Below are 18711 nucleotides of genomic sequence, written 5' to 3'. Positions count from 1 at the left end.
GCTTGGCTTCATTCTCTCTCATCCCTTGGCACACCACCTCTCTCACACTTCATCCACCACCCACCACCACCATAATACCATCATCCACCACCATCATCCATTGTCCATCATAGAGTGTGTGAGTCGTCTCGGGATCCAAGATTGATCGTAAGAGTTCTTGACAATCAAGGCCATGTTTGCCTAAGTCTCTTACATCACTTGGTGAAGACAAGTGTTTAGTATAATACTTTTTATTTTTAATCTTTTGCACTTTTTATTTGGTTTTGTATTAATGACTTTAATAACTAGTTACTTATGTTGAAGGTGATCTTTCCTTATCGTTTGTCCGTGGTGTCTTGGCGTTATTTTACTGTCTATATAAAATAAAAGATTTTCACCATTCATATCTCCACGGTCTATATGGAGGTATGTTGGCTACCTGGTCGGGGGTTAAGGGAACGGTTTGGTAAGGGTCTTGCCCTTGTTCAGCGTTTAGAGGTCCTGCTTGGGACCTGGGTCAAATTTAGTAGGATCTCCTTCAATGCCCATAGGTATTGGATGGCGGGGATCCAAACTCTTTGACCCCCTCATAAGTTAACTACTATTAATACTATAACCCGGTTATTTAGGACTGTATCCCTGCTGACTCAGACTACTTAGCCGAGGGTAACGTCACCGCCAGAAGCGGGGCCTACCACAATTTGCATTAATAACTTAATTCATTATCTTTCAATAATCCGACCCTTTAGGATTGTATCCTTGCTGACTCAAACTACTGGGTTGAGGGTAACGTCGCCTTCAAAAGAGGGGCCTACTACAATAACTAAGATAATCTCTTAAACAAGTGCAAAAGTGCGAAAATAATCAAAGGTTATACTAATACACGTGTCGGATCCAAGTGATTCATCTTGTCTATCTGTTTTTATTTTATTTTTATTTTCAGCATTTAGTTAGTTTTTATTTTTCTTAGTTTAAAACATTTTTCTAACTTTTTGATTTGATTAGACGTTGAGGATAAACCGGTATTAAAAGCTCTTGTGTCCTTGGACGACCTCGGTATCTTACCAACACTATACTACGTCCACGATGGGTGCACTTGCCCATATGTGTGTTTAGTGTTAGTAAATATCGTGTTTTATAAATTTAAAACTTGGCTAAAAGTGTAAAAAGGGCTTAAATATATATCAAAATTATATACACACCGACACACATCAAGTTTTTGGCGCCGCTGCCGGGGACATGACGTGATGTCGTGGGTCACGCAAATTTAATCCCTAAACAACTGTAGTTAGCGGTAGAAGGGTATCGAACTCAGGGAGTATGTGGAAAATGTGTTGATTGTATAGCTTTGTATTTAAACTAAAATTAAACTAAATTGCAGAAAATTAAAATTCAAGATTGTGGATTGTTGTTTTAGAAAACTAAATTAAGAACTAAGTCAAATCAAAGTTGGTTGTAAACAATTAGGAGAGAACAATGATCACCCTAGGTTTCAGTTTCTTTAAACAGTTGTGTGCAATTTCACTAGAAAGAGTTACATAGACATAACTCGTGTATATGTGATTGAAGTGATAAAAGGGAACAAAGTACTCGGATTAGATAACGCGAGGTTGTTTCCCGATGACCTATTAACCAATAACCAACCCTAACCCTTCCCGTGATATCTCGGTTGCCAACGGCACCAAGAACGTACGATCGAGACTAGAAATTGTAATATGGATTAACACACTACAAACAATCAAACATACACCATGACATTCAAGCAACGCAAGATATCATTCTAGAAATGCAGAAATTAAACACACAAAAGTCTTAGAAACATTCACCTAGGATGATCACCGAAGAGTTTAGCCGGACATGGCTCGGTGAATCATCATCAACATCAATCTAATGTTCATACAAATTAAAAACACAAACCGAATGATTGGAAAATGTTCACAAAACAAGCTAGTGCTCCAAATTCGCCCCCAAAGTGTCCAAGAACCGTCAATGATGAGATAATACCAAAAGACACCCCTAAACCGATTAAAACATGGCAGTTACATATTTTCCGTACAGGCTCCACCGTAAATTACGGCTCCACCGTAATTTACAGTGGACAACTTTTTGTTACGGCCTGGAGAGCCTGGTTTACGGTGCAGAAAACAACCAAATCCATGTCTACCGTAAATTACGGTAGAACCGTAATTTACGGTACTCAGCAACTTTGTCTCCTTTGTTTTGTCTTTTGTTCTCCTCTCGACCCGTTTTCCACCAAAGCCTCCAAAAACTGCTTTTGATCCATCTTTTCACTCCTAAATCGTACCTGAAACATAAGCATCGTAGTTATCTAATTCAAGATAATTACACGGCTAAATGGAGGATTATTTCATATTTTAACATGCTTAAGGGTTGTCCAAAGGACCACCCGTCACATCCCCACACTTAACCGTTGCTTGTCCCAAGCAACTCATCAACATGGTTTCAAAACAAGTGATCAAATCAAACCAAACAAACATGCGATTTCTTTACCAACCCCTTTTTAACACCCAAGTAATACACCCCTCACAAATTCTCTCCTCTCGGCTACAAGTGAAAACTAGCAACGATAAGCTAGACACACACTAGGCAAACGGGTGGATGCACAATCATAAGCTTGTACCTGAATCAATCATTCTCCTATAATGGGTCAAACATGAATGCAAATCAAAGGGACTTAAAGGTTGTAACGTGGCTAGGTGTATAGGGAGGAAATGGAATATATATGAGTAGCGAAAATTCGACCCGGTCTTTTTATTACAAACATTAAAAACCAACTAACAAATGCGCACTACTATATACAAGACAAAGAAACCTTCTCTCTTTTTTTTTTCTTTACTTTTTCTCATTGCTTTTTTTTTTTTCATTCTAGCAATACGATAATACATTAACCATGACCACTTCAAACTCACAAAACTACTAATTCTATCACTAACGCTATAAGACCGGGTCAAATTTGGGGAAATTTTCAAGTAAGTAGCTGGGGGAAACAAATGATAGGCTTTAGGCACAAAATTGGGCAACTAAATGACCAAACCCCCACCCCTCTCACTACCATGCTCATATATATAACTTATGAGGTCCAACCCCCCAAATCCCACACTCGCTCACACCAACGACGAGGCTACCTAACGCCCTTATCCTTTCTACATTCATGTCTAACTAAGGATTCAAATCGCATTCAAGCACAAGTTCTAACGCACCCCCACCCATAGCCACTCTCATCAAAGATTATTTATGTACACGTGTGGCTACAACTCTCACCAAGAATGAAAAGGGTAATAAGGGTTGCCGGTGCATTAACTTGGGATAAATTAGGGCGTCAAGATTTCACATTGTTTTGCTCGGCTTAAAATTTTTCAAAAATCTTCAAAAAATTCCCCCCATCCCCACACTTGGGATACATTGACCCCAATGTATGGCTTTGGGAGGCTTTGATCACTAACCCACTTCAACATCCACAAAAAGCTTCTCATCTCAAACCCCAAAATTTTTTTTTTGTATTTTTTCATTTTATATTTTTTTTATGTTTTTCATTTTAAACACAACACCACCAACCATCGCCAACCCAATAATCAACCACATAATCAATCACCACCCATCCTCCCATCCATAATCAACATAAACCAACAAATATATACAAACTATACAAAAGAGAGAATACCACCTGATCAATAGTAGCGCGGTCCCGGAGGCCCAAAGATGGATGACATCATATCATTCCACTCTCCAAACCCGAATGCGCCGCTACTGCTTCCCTCTTGTTGTTGTGGTCCCTCTTGCCGCCTTGGATCAAGCCACTGAGAATGGTGGAGTGGTGGAGTCGGATAAGAAATGCTACCATCATAAGGCGGCAATGAAGCATAATCCACATGTTGTGGATCTTCAACCACCGGCCTTCCGGCATGCCAATCCGCATGCATCCGCCTCATTTGATCATCATGATATCTGTTATTAGCATCCACCTCTCGAGAGTATGCGTGGGTACGGTGCCATGATTCATTGCGATCGAAACTATGTTTAAGCGCCCGCTCAATACTAACGCTATTCCGCGTGCCTTGATCAAATAACGACCTCTCCGAACCCGACCAAGTATCAAAAATGGCCGCCGGCGGGCGTTGGCTCTCGATCACCTCCTGCATTGAACCACTATAAGCCCACCCCGGCTCATACGGTTGCTGCGCGTAGTCGTAGAACGTACCACCATGACCACCATGAAAAACCCCAAAACCAACATTTGCACCACCCTGTGGCTCGTCTGCGTAATCATCATCCCCACTCGGAATCAACTCTTCATCGCTTTCAGGTTCATCCGGTTCTCCCGGTAACAACTCCCTTGCACCCAATTTCAATGCCCTCCACCGTTGACCCTCCGATTTCAGCTTGTGATAACGTTCAGGCTGAGTATATGTCCAAACGTTTCCCAACCTATCCAAAGTAAAAGGCTGGTGCCTTTTCGTTAAACCCCGGTCTTCAGATGTGAGTGCCTTCTGCTGTTTCATTAAACCCGTTATGATGCGACAGTACGGGACAATGTCTCTCCCGTATTTGTTCCGGCATATCCACAAATGGTGCATAATCAGGTAGCGTATTGGAAAGCGTGGGGATCCATGCATCAATGAATACAGAACAGGTATCTCTGGAAACCTCACCTGTTCTTTATCCCCTCTTCTTGGGATGACATTAAGCAAACAGATCGTATGCAATAGCTTGGCTTCTATCTTCAGATTTTTTCGGTATAACACGCCACCGTACCTACCGGGCAAAAACAAATCCGCTAACATACTGTTCCATGTCACGTGCTTCTCTGGTTTGAGCAATAAATCATCAAGCGTGGGAATCATGTACTCCCTAGCCGGAAGACTATCATATTTTCCCAGCTTCTTCAACGTATCGAATGACATTTCAACTGGTACCCCATGTACCATCCCAATCAACTTCATTTGTGATGGCCTGTGGAAGTTGTGACATTTAAGTGTTGCCATCCACTCCTGAATCTCAGTCATAAACAGATTGCTCTTATCTTTATCAAAACACTTGAGTGCTCCTTCCCAACCCAAAGCACGGAACTTATCAAACACCCCGAACTGGCCAAACTGGGGTTCATCAACCTCTTTTTCACAGATAAATGCGGCTGCTTTATTTTTTAACTTGTTCATGCAGTCGTTATAAAGGGTTGGCTGCCAGATTTCGGGTTGGTCATCCAACGACCCCGAATTCCACACCGGTTTATCACTTGGGTCTAACTCCATCTCTTCTTCTTCCTCGCTTTCGCTTTCACTAACCCTACCCATATATTGCCTCTTCTTTGATGGTTGCTCCTTTTCCTTGCCCTTGCCTTTGCCTTTGGAGGAAGATGAACTTGAACCCGCTTTCTCCTTTGTCTTTGCCATTTCCTACACACAAGAGGCAAGCAACAAAAACAAACACCAAATTAAACACTCTCTTCAAAATCCTCCCCACACTTGCTTGTTGTCATGGTTGTAGATGTTAGTGAACCTAAAGTGTTCAAGAATTTTTCAAAAATTGGGCATGGTGTCTCTAGAATGTAGAGCATCCCAAAAGTTCACTACTTTAACAACAATTCCTACATCTACAACCATCAACCATGTTCAATAAACAATTCCATTATCATATCTTAACAACAAGCAAGTGGGCAAAAACACATAACCTAAATCACCTTGTTTTTCACAATGTATCACCATAATATAGCAAAGTAAGGGTTCATACCTTGTTTCAAGATGGAAGGATGCTTGTGAAACCAAAAATCCCAAAACCCCCAAATTATCTCAACCTAGGGTTTCAAACTTTGACCCCAAAATCGCGCTTTCTCTGAAATCTCTCCTCACAATCACAAAGCTTGTGAAAAATTAGTCGATTCAGACCAAAATTCCACTTGATTTGGACAAGGATTGAAGGTTTTATGAGAGAAAGAAGGTGGAAGAAGAATGGAGGATGTGGGTTCTTAGAGAAGAAGAAGATGGTGGAAAAGTGAAGAGTAAATGGGTGGATAGGGATTAATCACGTGACCATGCTTGTTTGTTTTCGATTTTTGTTAATTTTTTTTTATGTATATACGGAACCCAATCGACGGAAACAAGTTTTGTGCGTACCGTAATTTACGGTCTCACCGTAAATTACGGTGAGACCTGAATTCAAAATTGCACCGTAATTCAGTAGAGATTTACCGTAAACCCTCAACAAAGTTCAACCTCCACCGTAAATTATGGCTTTACCGTAATTTACGGTAAACCCTGGACTTCCAATTCTTACCGTAACACAGGAAGTTTACACCGTAAAGTCTACACACATTTTTTTACCCACCGTAAATTACGGTAGAACCGTAATTTACGGTGCTCGCTGGGCATTCACCTTTTGACAAAAATTGAGATTTATGTGACCAATTTTTTTAGATTTTTAAGTTTTTCGATTTTTTTATGTTTTTTAATTTTTTCAAAAACTTGTAAAAATTACCCTACCCCCTCAAAAATCCCGTGTTGTCCTCAACACAATGTAAGAGCAATTCGCAACCCGAATATCCCCACACTTGTTTCGAACACGGACTTCGAGGAACTAAGGCAATTGTGCAACTATACAAACAAAACAAAACGAAACTACTATGTACACTACCACCAAACCTGGGCCTTTTATGGTTGTTCCTCCTCGACCGGGCGTAAGATGTAGCCCGCTTTGTCAAGCTCCAAGTTGTTGATGTCATTGCCATCCAAATACGGCTTTAACCGGTGACCGTTCACCGTTTGTTGTTTCAATGTTCGCTCGTCTTGAATGTCAACATCTCCGAACCTTCCCACTCGTCGGACAACGTAAGGGCCCATCCACTTGCTCTTGAGTTTCCCCGCGAACATTTTCAACCTTGAATTGTATAACCACACTTTTTGACCCACTTCAAAGTTCTTCTTCTTTATCTTCGCATCATGAACTTTTTTCAGTTTGTCTTTGTATGCGGATGCACACTCATACGCTTGGTCCCTTATCTCCTCAATTTCATTCAGTTGAAGCTTCCTCGCCCGACCCGCTTCATCATAGTCCGCATTCACTGTTTTAATTGCCCAATATGCCCTATGTGCCAACTCCATAGGCAAATGACATCCTTTCCCGTAAACCATTCGATACGGAGTGGTATCAAGTGGGGTTTTGAAAGCCGTGCGATACGCCCACAATGCGTCATCAAGCTTGCTTGACCAATCTTTCCTATCCGTTCTAACCGTCTTCATTAGAATTTCTTTGATTTGCCGGTTAGATACCTCCACTTGACCACTCGTTTGCGGGTGGTACGGTGTAGCCACACGGTGATTCACACTATATCTTTTTAGCAACTTTCCAAAATTGAAATTTTTGAAATGTGAACCACCATCACTTATTACCACCCGAGGTACACCGAAACGAGAAAAAATATTGGATTGCACAAACTTACATACAACGGAATGATCGTTGGTCCTTGTGGCAATAGCTTCAATCCATTTCGACACGTAATCAACTGCAACCAATATGTATAAAAACCCATTTGAGTTTGGGAAAGGACCCATGAAGTCTATTCCCCAAACATCAAATACCTCCACTACCAAAATTGGTTGCAACGACATTTCATCACGTTTCGAAATGCTTCCCATTCTTTGACAATTGATGCAATTTCGGGCATACTCACGAGCATCCTTGAAAATCGTGGGCCAATAAAACCCACTCGATAACACCCGATAGCCTGTCTTATTCCCACTAAAATGGCCCCCACATGCGGATGAATGAGCATGGGTCAATATCTCTAAAACTTCAGTTTCGGGAACACATCTTCTTATCACTTGGTCGGCCCCGATTTTGAACAAGTCGGGTTCGTCCCATATATATTGCTTCACTTGACTAGAAAACTGTTGTCGTCTCTTCTTAGTCCAATGATTTGGAATCGCACCCTTGGCCAAATAGTTAACGTAATGAGCATACCAAGGGGCAACATAAGTAGAAACGGCCAACAATTGTTCATCGGGGAACCGTTCATTGATTTCACTTGCATCATCTACACCTTCCAACGGGATTCGGGACAAATGATCCGCAACAACATTCTCACATCCCTTTTTGTCTCGGATTTCAAGATCAAACTCTTGTAACAATAAGACCCATCGAATCAACCGCGGCTTTGCATCCTTTTTCTCCATCAAGTACCGAACCGCACTATGATCCGAGTAAACCACCACCTTGCTTCCCCAAATATACGAACGAAACTTATCCAAAGCATACACCACCGCTAATAGTTCCTTCTCGGTTGTGGTGTAGTTAAGTTGTGCTTCGGATAAAGTTTTGCTCGCATAGTAAATAACCACCGGTTTCTTGTCAACCCGTTGACCCAAAACTGCACCAATAGTAGTATCACTTGCATCACACATTATCTCGAACGGCTTTGACCAGTCAGGTGGTTGCAAGATAGGCGCTTTGACCAAATGTTCCTTCAAAACAGTAAAAGCTTGCATGCACTCATTAGTAAAGTCAAACGGGACATCTTTTAATAACAAATTGCATAAGGGTTTGGTGATAACACTAAAACCCTTAATGAAACGTCGATAAAAACCCGCATGTCCCAAAAATGACCGTACACCCTTAACATTTTTAGGAGGTGGCAACGATGATATTACCCGTATCTTTGCCTTATCCACCTCCATCCCTCTTTCCGAAATCACATGTCCCAACACAATGCCCTCTTGCACCATGAAATGACTTTTCTCCCAACTTAGCACTAAATTTTTCTCAACGCACCTTTTCAAAACCTTTTGCAATTCGTTGAGACAAGCATCAAAAGTAGTGCCAAAAATGGAGAAGTCATCCATGAATACTTCGAGCGACTCTCCAACCATGTCCGAGAAAATACTCATCATACATCGTTGAAAAGTTGCCGGAGCATTACACAAACCAAATGGCATTCGCCTAAAGGCAAAGGTGCCATATGGACATGTGAAGGTGGTTTTGTGTTGGTCATCCGGGTGTATGGCAATTTGATTATAACCCGAATACCCATCTAAGAAGCAATAATATTTTTGACCCGACAATTTTTCAATAATTTGGTCAATAAAAGGTAGCGGGAAATGGTCCTTAGAAGTGGCGGCATTCAATTTCCGGTAGTCAATACACACCCGCCACCCGGTAACCGGTCGGGTGGCAATTTGTTCACCACTTTCATCCTTGACTACTTGAATGCCGGCCTTCTTAGGCACAACTTGGGTGGGACTCACCCAAGTGCTATCCGAGATCGGATAGATGATTCCCGCATCCAACCATTTAATTACCTCCTTTTTTACTACCTCTCTTAGGTTCGGGTTCAACCGCCTTTGAGCTTCTCGTGTCGGTTTGGCATCTTCGGTTGTGATAATTTTATGCATGACGATGGATGGACTAATTCCTTTAAGATCGGCAATCGTCCATCCAATAGCACCCTTGTTCGCTTTTAACACCTCCATCAACGCTTGCTCTTGTGCCAACTCCAAATTAGAGGCAATAATGACCGGTAAAGTGTCATTATCCCCTAAAAATACATACTTCAAGTGGCTAGGCAAGTCCTTGAGCTCTAACTTTGGTGGTTCCTCCAACGATGGTTTTGTACCCGAATCGATTTCCACCGGTAAACCCTCGAATTGGTGGGTCCATGGTGGTCTACCTTCTTTCATTGCCATAGCATCTTGTGCTTCCTCTTCAACCCGTAGTGCATAAGCATGTACCTGTTCAGAAAAGTCACACAGGCAAATATCCAAACCATCCTCCTCATACTCATGTGGGTTGCATCCATCTACTATGTCTGCCATGAAACACTCATCAACACCGTTAGCATTAGAATTGTTAGTAAAAACATTCAAACGCATTTTTCGATTTCCAAACGCTATATCAACTGTACCAAATCTACAATCGATAATAGCATGTGCGGTGCTTAAAAATGGCCGACCCAGAATTATGTTTTGTTGTTGTTTAGGGTCCGCCGATGAGTAATCCAAAACTAAGAAGTCCACCGGGTAATAAAACTCATCAATTTTTACAATAACATTTTGAACCATACCCCGAGGCAACTTATGAGACAAATCGGCCAAAACAACCGTCGTCTCCACCCTTGCTAATGGACCAAAGTCATATTGGTCGTATAAGCCCCCCGGTAAAATGCTAACTCCGGCTCCGAGATCTAGCAACGCCTTAGCCATTTGAAAATTACCCACTTGTACATTAATCAATGGCGTGCCCGGATCTTGGAGCTTAGGAGGAAGCTCCCCATTCAACACCGCACTCACTTGCCCGGTTAAATCCACCCGCTTAGGCACTTTTTTCTTGTTTTGCCTTTTTTGTGTACATAATTCTTTTAAGAATTTTGCATAAGCGGGAACTTGTTTTATTGCATCAAGGAGTGGGAGATTTATTTTAACTTGTTTGAACATATCCCACATTTCCTCTTTTTAAGGACCTCTTGACACAATAAAATTTTTCTTTCCCGGGTCAAGTAGGGCCGATGGGAATGGAACTTGACTCGGTTCACCCTCACTTTTTTCATTCTTTTCACTTTCACCCAAACCCGGTTTTTTAATAATTGGTTCTTTTGGTTTAACCGGTGAAAGTTCATCATCACTTTCCATCCCCGTGATATCCTCAACCACCCCCTCGACCAATTCGGGTGACAAATTGGCCTTAAACTCTTTCCCACTTCTTAGAACACTAACATGGTTAATATTAACATTACCTCGTGACGAACCATGTGAAGGGTTTGGAAGTTGACCCTTACCTTTCTTTAGTTCCGCCACATCGGTTGCTAATTGACCCATTTGAGTTGTTAGTGATTGGATGCTTTTATCACGAACCTCGTCTTTTTGCATTCGCACTTCGTCTAATTGGTTCCGTTTTTGCATCTCCATTTGCATGCTCTTTAGCATCTCCATCACCTCGTTTCCACCTGAAAGCCCCCCTTGTTCTTGACCCGTTTGGTATTGTTTTTGATACCCTTGGTTATTTCCGCCTCGGTATCCACCTTGATTATTATAAGATGGCCGTGAACCAAAATTACCTTGGCTACCTTGGAAATTCGGGTTCGCTTGATTTGACGGGTTCCCATATCTAAAGTTTGGATGGTTCCTCAATCCGGGGTGGTAGGTGTTTGAATTCATGTTGTTGTAGTTCCTACCACCTCCTCCTTGACCTTGACCTTGAACCGCATTGACTTCCTCGTACTGCCATTCCAACATCCCTTGGCAGTTTTCAGCCGCATGACCTATTTCATTACACAAAGCACAAACATTATATATTTGATTAGTGGTTTGAACATTACCATCATCTATGGCGTGCACTTGTGGTCGGTTAGTGGTTGGTCGGGCTCTCCTTGAAGCTTGGGCCTTCCTTTTTGATGTAGTTGCCATGCTTTCCAAAAACTCCCAATCTTCATTCTCATAATTCGTTCCAAACGTCCCTCCGGTGATAGACATTAAATCACGTGCGTCTTCGGCACTCAACCCCTCATGAAAGGCGTTCATCAACTCCCATAACTCAATTCCATGATGAGGGCAGTTTTTAATCATCATGTTAAAACGCTCAAACGCCTCATGAAACATCTCACCGTGTTGTTGTTGAAAGCTTCTCAATCCCTTCCGTGCATCATTGGTCTTTTGGGCGGTGTAGAATTCATCCAAAAAGGTTTGTTGCATCTCACCCCATGTATATATTGATGCCGAAGGCAAAGTGTAGAACCACTTCTTTGCCTTATCCTCCAAAGAAAACTGAAATAAGACCAACTTGACTTCATCGGCCGAAAAACCTTGACTCCCAAAAGTGTTGCAAATTGAGTCATAGGCCTCTAGATGGAAATACGGCTCCTCCGTTGCTAACCCTTTGTACTTCGGTAAACTTTGCAACGAGTTTGTTCTTACTTCAAACGTTCTCCCTTGGTTGTTGTGAGGGATAACCACCGGTGAAGGGTTTTGAGTGATGATTGGCCTGAAATGTGCCTCTATTCCCCTTGCTTGTTCCCTAAGATGCCTTCTTGGAACACCCAATCGGCCCCTTGGACGAATAGGACCCATTGGTCTTGGTATAGGCCCTTGTGGTGCAATTGGTTGTTGGGGCATCGGTGGGTATTGATTTGGCCTTTGAAATTGTGGGTGTACATGTTGTGGCCTAACTTGTTGCAATGGAATAGGTTGTTGGATTGTTGGCCCTTGTGGTCTTGGCCGAATGTGTTGCGGTATAAGTTGTTGTTGTTGCATTCCACCAACACTCGCCATCCCTTGAGATTGACTTTGAACATACCCAAAATCCCCTTGATCACCATAATCTCCATAACCGTACCCATCATCTTCATACCCCTCAAAGTCTTTGAATCCCTCATCATAACCACCCCCTTGAATTCCTGAAGTTTGCCCAAATGGAATGGTCGAATACTGAAAACCCGACTGTTGTTGTTGTGGTCTAAAAGATGAAGTAGTATGCACAATAGTCGAATTGGGTGCAATTGTGAAGGTAGATGATGCTTGACCCGTAGTTGGGGGAAAGAAGTGAGATAATGGTGGGATTGTGGTGGATGGATCGTAAGTGATGGTATGCTCAGTTTGAGTGGTGATTGGTTGAGTGGAGTTGGTTGGTGTAAATTCAGCAGTGGTATTAGGTAATGTAGTGTTTGGTGACGGTTGGGTGGAAGTAGGTATAAAGGATGAGGTTGTTTGACTGGTTGTAGGTGGAATCTGAGAATCAGCCATGATGTTTCTCGGTGTAATGGGTGAAGTGGGTGAACCAATGATTTTGTTTTCTCGCACTAAAACTCGGTTTTGTCGTAGCGTTCTTTCAATTTCCGGATCAAACGATAGCGGTGATGACCTGTGAGAGCCTCTAGTATGCATACACCTGAAGTACCTGCACACTAAACACAACCAGCGTAAACCCGAAAATAACAAACAAAACTATTAAACTAACACACGTTGCGCACTACTCCCCGGCAACGGCGCCAAAATTTGACGTGATGTCGTGGGTCACGCAAATTTAATCCCTAAACAACTGTAGTTAGCGGTAGAAGGGTATCGAACTCAGGGAGTATGTGGAAAATGTGTTGATTGTATAGCTTTGTATTTAAACTAAAATTAAACTAAATTGCAGAAAATTAAAATTCAAGATTGTGGATTGTTGTTTTAGAAAACTAAATTAAGAACTAAGTCAAATCAAAGTTGGTTGTAAACAATTAGGAGAGAACAATGATCACCCTAGGTTTCAGTTTCTTTAAACAGTTGTGTGCAATTTCACTAGAAAGAGTTACATAGACATAACTCGTGTATATGTGATTGAAGTGATAAAAGGGAACAAAGTACTCGGATTAGATAACGCGAGGTTGTTTCCCGATGACCTATTAACCAATAACCAACCCTAACCCTTCCCGTGATATCTCGGTTGCCAACGGCACCAAGAACGTACGATCGAGACTAGAAATTGTAATATGGATTAACACACTACAAACAATCAAACATACACCATGACATTCAAGCAACGCAAGATATCATTCTAGAAATGCAGAAATTAAACACACAAAAGTCTTAGAAACATTCACCTAGGATGATCACCGAAGAGTTTAGCCGGACATGGCTCGGTGAATCATCATCAACATCAATCTAATGTTCATACAAATTAAAAACACAAACCGAATGATTGGAAAATGTTCACAAAACAAGCTAGTGCTCCAAATTCGCCCCCAAAGTGTCCAAGAACCGTCAATGATGAGATAATACCAAAAGACACCCCTAAACCGATTAAAACATGGCAGTTACATATTTTCCGTACAGGCTCCACCGTAAATTACGGCTCCACCGTAATTTACGGTGGACAACTTTTTCTTACGGCCTGGAGAGCCTGGTTTACGGTGCAGAAAACAACCAAATCCATGTCTACCGTAAATTACGGTAGAACCGTAATTTACGGTACTCAGCAACTTTGTCTCCTTTGTTTTGTCTTTTGTTCTCCTCTCGACCCGTTTTCCACCAAAGCCTCCAAAAACTGCTTTTGATCCATCTTTTCACTCCTAAATCGTACCTGAAACATAAGCATCATAGTTATCTAATTCAAGATAATTACACGGCTAAATGGAGGATTATTTCATATTTTAACATGCTTAAGGGTTGTCCAAAGGACCACCCGTCACATCCCCACACTTAACCGTTGCTTGTCCCAAGCAACTCATCAACATGGTTTCAAAACAAGTGATCAAATCAAACCAAACAAACATGCGATTTCTTTACCAACCCCTTTTTAACACCCAAGTAATACACCCCTCACAAATTCTCTCCTCTCGGCTACAAGTGAAAACTAGCAACGATAAGCTAGACACACACTAGGCAAACGGGTGGATGCACAATCATAAGCTTGTACCTGAATCAATCATTCTCCTATAATGGGTCAAACATGAATGCAAATCAAAGGGACTTAAAGGTTGTAACGTGGCTAGGTGTATAGGGAGGAAATGGAATATATATGAGTAGCGAAAATTCGACCCGGTCTTTTTATTACAAACATCAAAAACCAACTAACAAATGCGCACTACTATATACAAGACAAAGAAACCTTCTCTCTTTTTTTTTCTTTTCTTTTTCTCATTGCTTTTTTTTTTCATTCTAGCAATACGATAATACATTAACCATGACCACTTCAAACTCACAAAACTACTAATTCTATCACTAACGCTATAAGACCGGGTCAAATTTGGGGAAATTTTCAAGTAAGTAGCTGGGGGAAACAAATGATAGGCTTTAGGCACAAAATTGGGCAACTAAATGACCAAACCCCCACCCCTCTCACTACCATGCTCATATATATAACTTATGAGGTCCAACCCCCCAAATCCCACACTCGCTCACACCAACGACGAGGCTACCTAACGCCCTTATCCTTTCTACATTCATGTCTAACTAAGGATTCAAATCGCATTCAAGCACAAGTTCTAACGCACCCCCACCCATAGCCACTCTCATCAAAGATTATTTATGTACACGTGTGGCTACAACTCTCACCAAGAATGAAAAGGGTAATAAGGGTTGCCGGTGCATTAACTTGGGATAAATTAGGGCGTCAAGATTTCACATTGTTTTGCTCGGCTTAAAATTTTTCAAAAATCTTCAAAAAATTCCCCCCATCCCCACACTTGGGATACATTGACCCCAATGTATGGCTTTGGGAGGCTTTGATCACTAACCCACTTCAACATCCACAAAAAGCTTCTCATCTCAAACCCCAAATTTTTTTTTTGTATTTTTTCATTTTATATTTTTTTTTATGTTTTTCATTTTAAACACAACACCACCAACCATCGCCAACCCAATAATCAACCACATAATCAATCACCACCCATCCTCCCATCCATAATCAACATAAACCAACAAATATATACAAACTATACAAAAGAGAGAATACCACCTGATCAATAGTAGCGCGGTCCCGGAGGCCCAAAGATGGATGACATCATATCATTCCACTCTCCAAACCCGAATGCGCCGCTACTGCTTCCCTCTTGTTGTTGTGGTCCCTCTTGCCGCCTTGGATCAAGCCACTGAGAATGGTGGAGTGGTGGAGTCGGATAAGAAATGCTACCATCATAAGGCGGCAATGAAGCATAATCCACATGTTGTGGATCTTCAACCACCGGCCTTCCGGCATGCCAATCCGCATGCATCCGCCTCATTTGATCATCATGATATCTGTTATTAGCATCCACCTCTCGAGAGTATGCGTGGGTACGGTGCCATGATTCATTGCGATCGAAACTATGTTTAAGCGCCCGCTCAATACTAGCGCTATTCCGCGTGCCTTGATCAAATAACGACCTCTCCGAACCCGACCAAGTATCAAAAATGGCCGCCGGCGGGCGTTGGCTCTCGATCACCTCCTGCATTGAACCACTATAAGCCCACCCCGGCTCATACGGTTGCTGCGCGTAGTCGTAGAACGTACCACCATGACCACCATGAAAAACCCCAAAACCAACATTTGCACCACCCTGTGGCTCGTCTGCGTAATCATCATCCCCACTCGGAATCAACTCTTCATCGCTTTCAGGTTCATCCGGTTCTCCCGGTAACAACTCCCTTGCACCCAATTTCAATGCCCTCCACCGTTGACCCTCCGATTTCAGCTTGTGATAACGTTCAGACTGAGTATATGTCCAAACGTTTCCCAACCTATCCAAAGTAAAAGGCTGGTGCCTTTTCGTTAAACCCCGGTCTTCAGATGTGAGTGCCTTCTGCTGTTTCATTAAACCCGTTATGATGCGACAGTACGGGACAATGTCTCTCCCGTATTTGTTCCGGCATATCCACAAATGGTGCATAATCAGGTAGCGTATTGGAAAGCGTGGGGATCCATGCATCAATGAATACAGAACAGGTATCTCTGGAAACCTCACCTGTTCTTTATCCCCTCTTCTTGGGATGACATTAAGCAAACAGATCGTATGCAATAGCTTGGCTTCTATCTTCAGATTTTTTCGGTATAACACGCCACCGTACCTACCGGGCAAAAACAAATCCGCTAACATACTGTTCCATGTCACGTGCTTCTCTGGTTTGAGCAATAAATCATCAAGCGTGAGAATCATGTACTCCCTAGCCGGAAGACTATCATATTTTCCCAGCTTCTTCAACGTATCGAATGACATTTCAACTGGTACCCCATGTACCATCCCAATCAACTTCATTTGTGATGGCCTGTGGAAGTTGTGACATTTAAGTGTTGCCATCCACTCCTGAATCTCAGTCATAAACAGATTGCTCTTATCTTTATCAAAAAACTTGAGTGCTCCTTCCCAACCCAAAGCACGGAACTTATCAAACACCCCGAACTGGCCAAACTGGGGTTCATCAACCTCTTTTTCACAGATAAACGCGGCTGCTTTATTTTTTAACTTGTTCATGCAGTCGTTATAAAGGGTTGGCTGCCAGATTTCGGGTTGGTCATCCAACGACCCCGAATTCCACACCGGTTTATCACTTGGGTCTAACTCCATCTCTTCTTCTTCCTCGCTTTCGCTTTCACTAACCCTACCCATATATTGCCTCTTCTTTGATGGTTGCTCCTTTTCCTTGCCCTTGCCTTTGCCTTTGGAGGAAGATGAACTTGAACCCGCTTTCTCCTTTGTCTTTGCCATTTCCTACACACAAGAGGCAAGCAACAAAAACAAACACCAAATTAAACACTCTCTTCAAAATCCTCCCCACACTTGCTTGTTGTCATGGTTGTAGATGTTAGTGAACCTAAAGTGTTCAAGAATTTTTCAAAAATTGGGCATGGTGTCTCTAGAATGTAGAGCATCCCAAAAGTTCACTACTTTAACAACAATTCCTACATCTACAACCATCAACCATGTTCAATAAACAATTCCATTATCATATCTTAACAACAAGCAAGTGGGCAAAAACACATAACCTAAATCACCTTGTTTTTCACAATGTATCACCATAATATAGCAAAGTAAGGGTTCATACCTTGTTTCAAGATGGAAGGATGCTTGTGAAACCAAAAATCCCAAAACCCCCAAATTATCTCAACCTAGGGTTTCAAACTTTGACCCCAAAATCGCGCTTTCTCTGAAATCTCTCCTCACAATCACAAAGCTTGTGAAAAATTAGTCGATTCAGACCAAAATTCCACTTGATTTGGACAAGGATTGAAGGTTTTATGAGAGAAAGAAGGTGGAAGAAGAATGGAGGATGTGGGTTCTTAGAGAAGAAGAAGATGGTGGAAAAGTGAAGAGTAAATGGGTGGATATGGATTAATCACGTGACCATGCTTGTTTGTTTTCGATTTTTGTTATTTTTTTTTATGTATATACGGAACCCAATCGACGGAAACAAGTTTTGTGCGTACCGTAATTTACGGTCTCACCGTAAATTACGGTGAGACCTGAATTCAAAATTGCACCGTAATTCAGTAGAGATTTACCGTAAACCCTCAACAAAGTTCAACCTCCACCGTAAATTACGGCTTTACCGTAATTTACGGTAAACCCTGGACTTCCAATTCTTACCGTAACACAGGAAGTTTACACCGTAAAGTCTACACACATTTTTTTACCCACCGTAAATTACGGTAGAACCGTAATTTACGGTGCTCGCTGGGCATTCACCTTTTGACAAAAATTGAGATTTATGTGACCAATTTTTTTAGATTTTTAAGTTTTTCGATTTTTTTATGTTTTTTAATTTTTTCAAAAACTTGTAAAAATTACCCTACCCCCTCAAAAATCCCGTGTTGTCCTCAACACAATGTAAGAGCAATTCGCAACCCGAATATCCCCACACTTGTTTCGAACACGGACTTCGAGGAACTAAGGCAATTGTGCAACTATACAAACAAAACAAAACGAAACTACTATGTACACTACCACCAAACCTGGGCCTTTTATGGTTGTTCCTCCTCGACCGGGCGTAAGATGTAGCCCGCTTTGTCAAGCTCCAAGTTGTTGATGTCATTGCCATCCAAATACGGCTTTAACCGGTGACCGTTCACCGTTTGTTGTTTCAATGTTCGCTCGTCTTGAATGTCAACATCTCCGAACCTTCCCACTCGTCGGACAACGTAAGGGCCCATCCACTTGCTCTTGAGTTTCCCCGCGAACATTTTCAACCTTGAATTGTATAACCACACTTTTTGACCCACTTCAAAGTTCTTCTTCTTTATCTTCGCATCATGAACTTTTTTCAGTTTGTCTTTGTATGC

The 18711-nt window shown here is 41.8% G+C and overlaps 1 protein-coding gene and 1 non-coding gene across 2 annotated transcripts; one reads left to right on the top strand and one right to left on the bottom strand.

Annotated features, from left to right (window-relative positions):
• Positions 1 to 11517: 11517 nt before the first annotated feature.
• On the top strand, positions 11518 to 11623 carry LOC118489504. The gene has a single exon (XR_004887524.1). It is a non-coding gene; the product is annotated as a small nucleolar RNA R71 (small nucleolar RNA).
• Positions 11624 to 15314: 3691 nt separating this feature from the next.
• LOC118489125 lies at positions 15315 to 17705 on the bottom strand. Its single transcript, XM_035986759.1, has 2 exons — positions 17478 to 17705; positions 15315 to 17143 (listed from the first exon to the last, which is right to left on the bottom strand). Exon 2 carries the CDS (start codon positions 17138 to 17140, stop codon positions 15419 to 15421), a length of 1722 nt encoding a protein of 573 aa, XP_035842652.1. The 5' UTR covers positions 17141 to 17143; positions 17478 to 17705; the 3' UTR covers positions 15315 to 15418.
• Between the last annotated feature and the right edge of the window lie 1006 nt (positions 17706 to 18711).

The sequence above is a fragment of the Helianthus annuus genome, chromosome 17 (genome assembly GCF_002127325.2).
Source record: "Helianthus annuus cultivar XRQ/B chromosome 17, HanXRQr2.0-SUNRISE, whole genome shotgun sequence".
NCBI lineage: Eukaryota > Viridiplantae > Streptophyta > Magnoliopsida > Asterales > Asteraceae > Helianthus > Helianthus annuus.
The sequence above is the reverse complement of the archived record's forward strand: the minus strand, read 5'-3'. Positions and strand labels throughout refer to the sequence as shown.

Bases quoted from the DNA above. Each gene is read 5' to 3' on its own strand.
- LOC118489125 (XM_035986759.1), bottom strand. From the start codon at position 17,140: ATGGCAAAGACAAAGGAGAAAGCGGGTTCAAGTTCATCTTCCTCCAAA.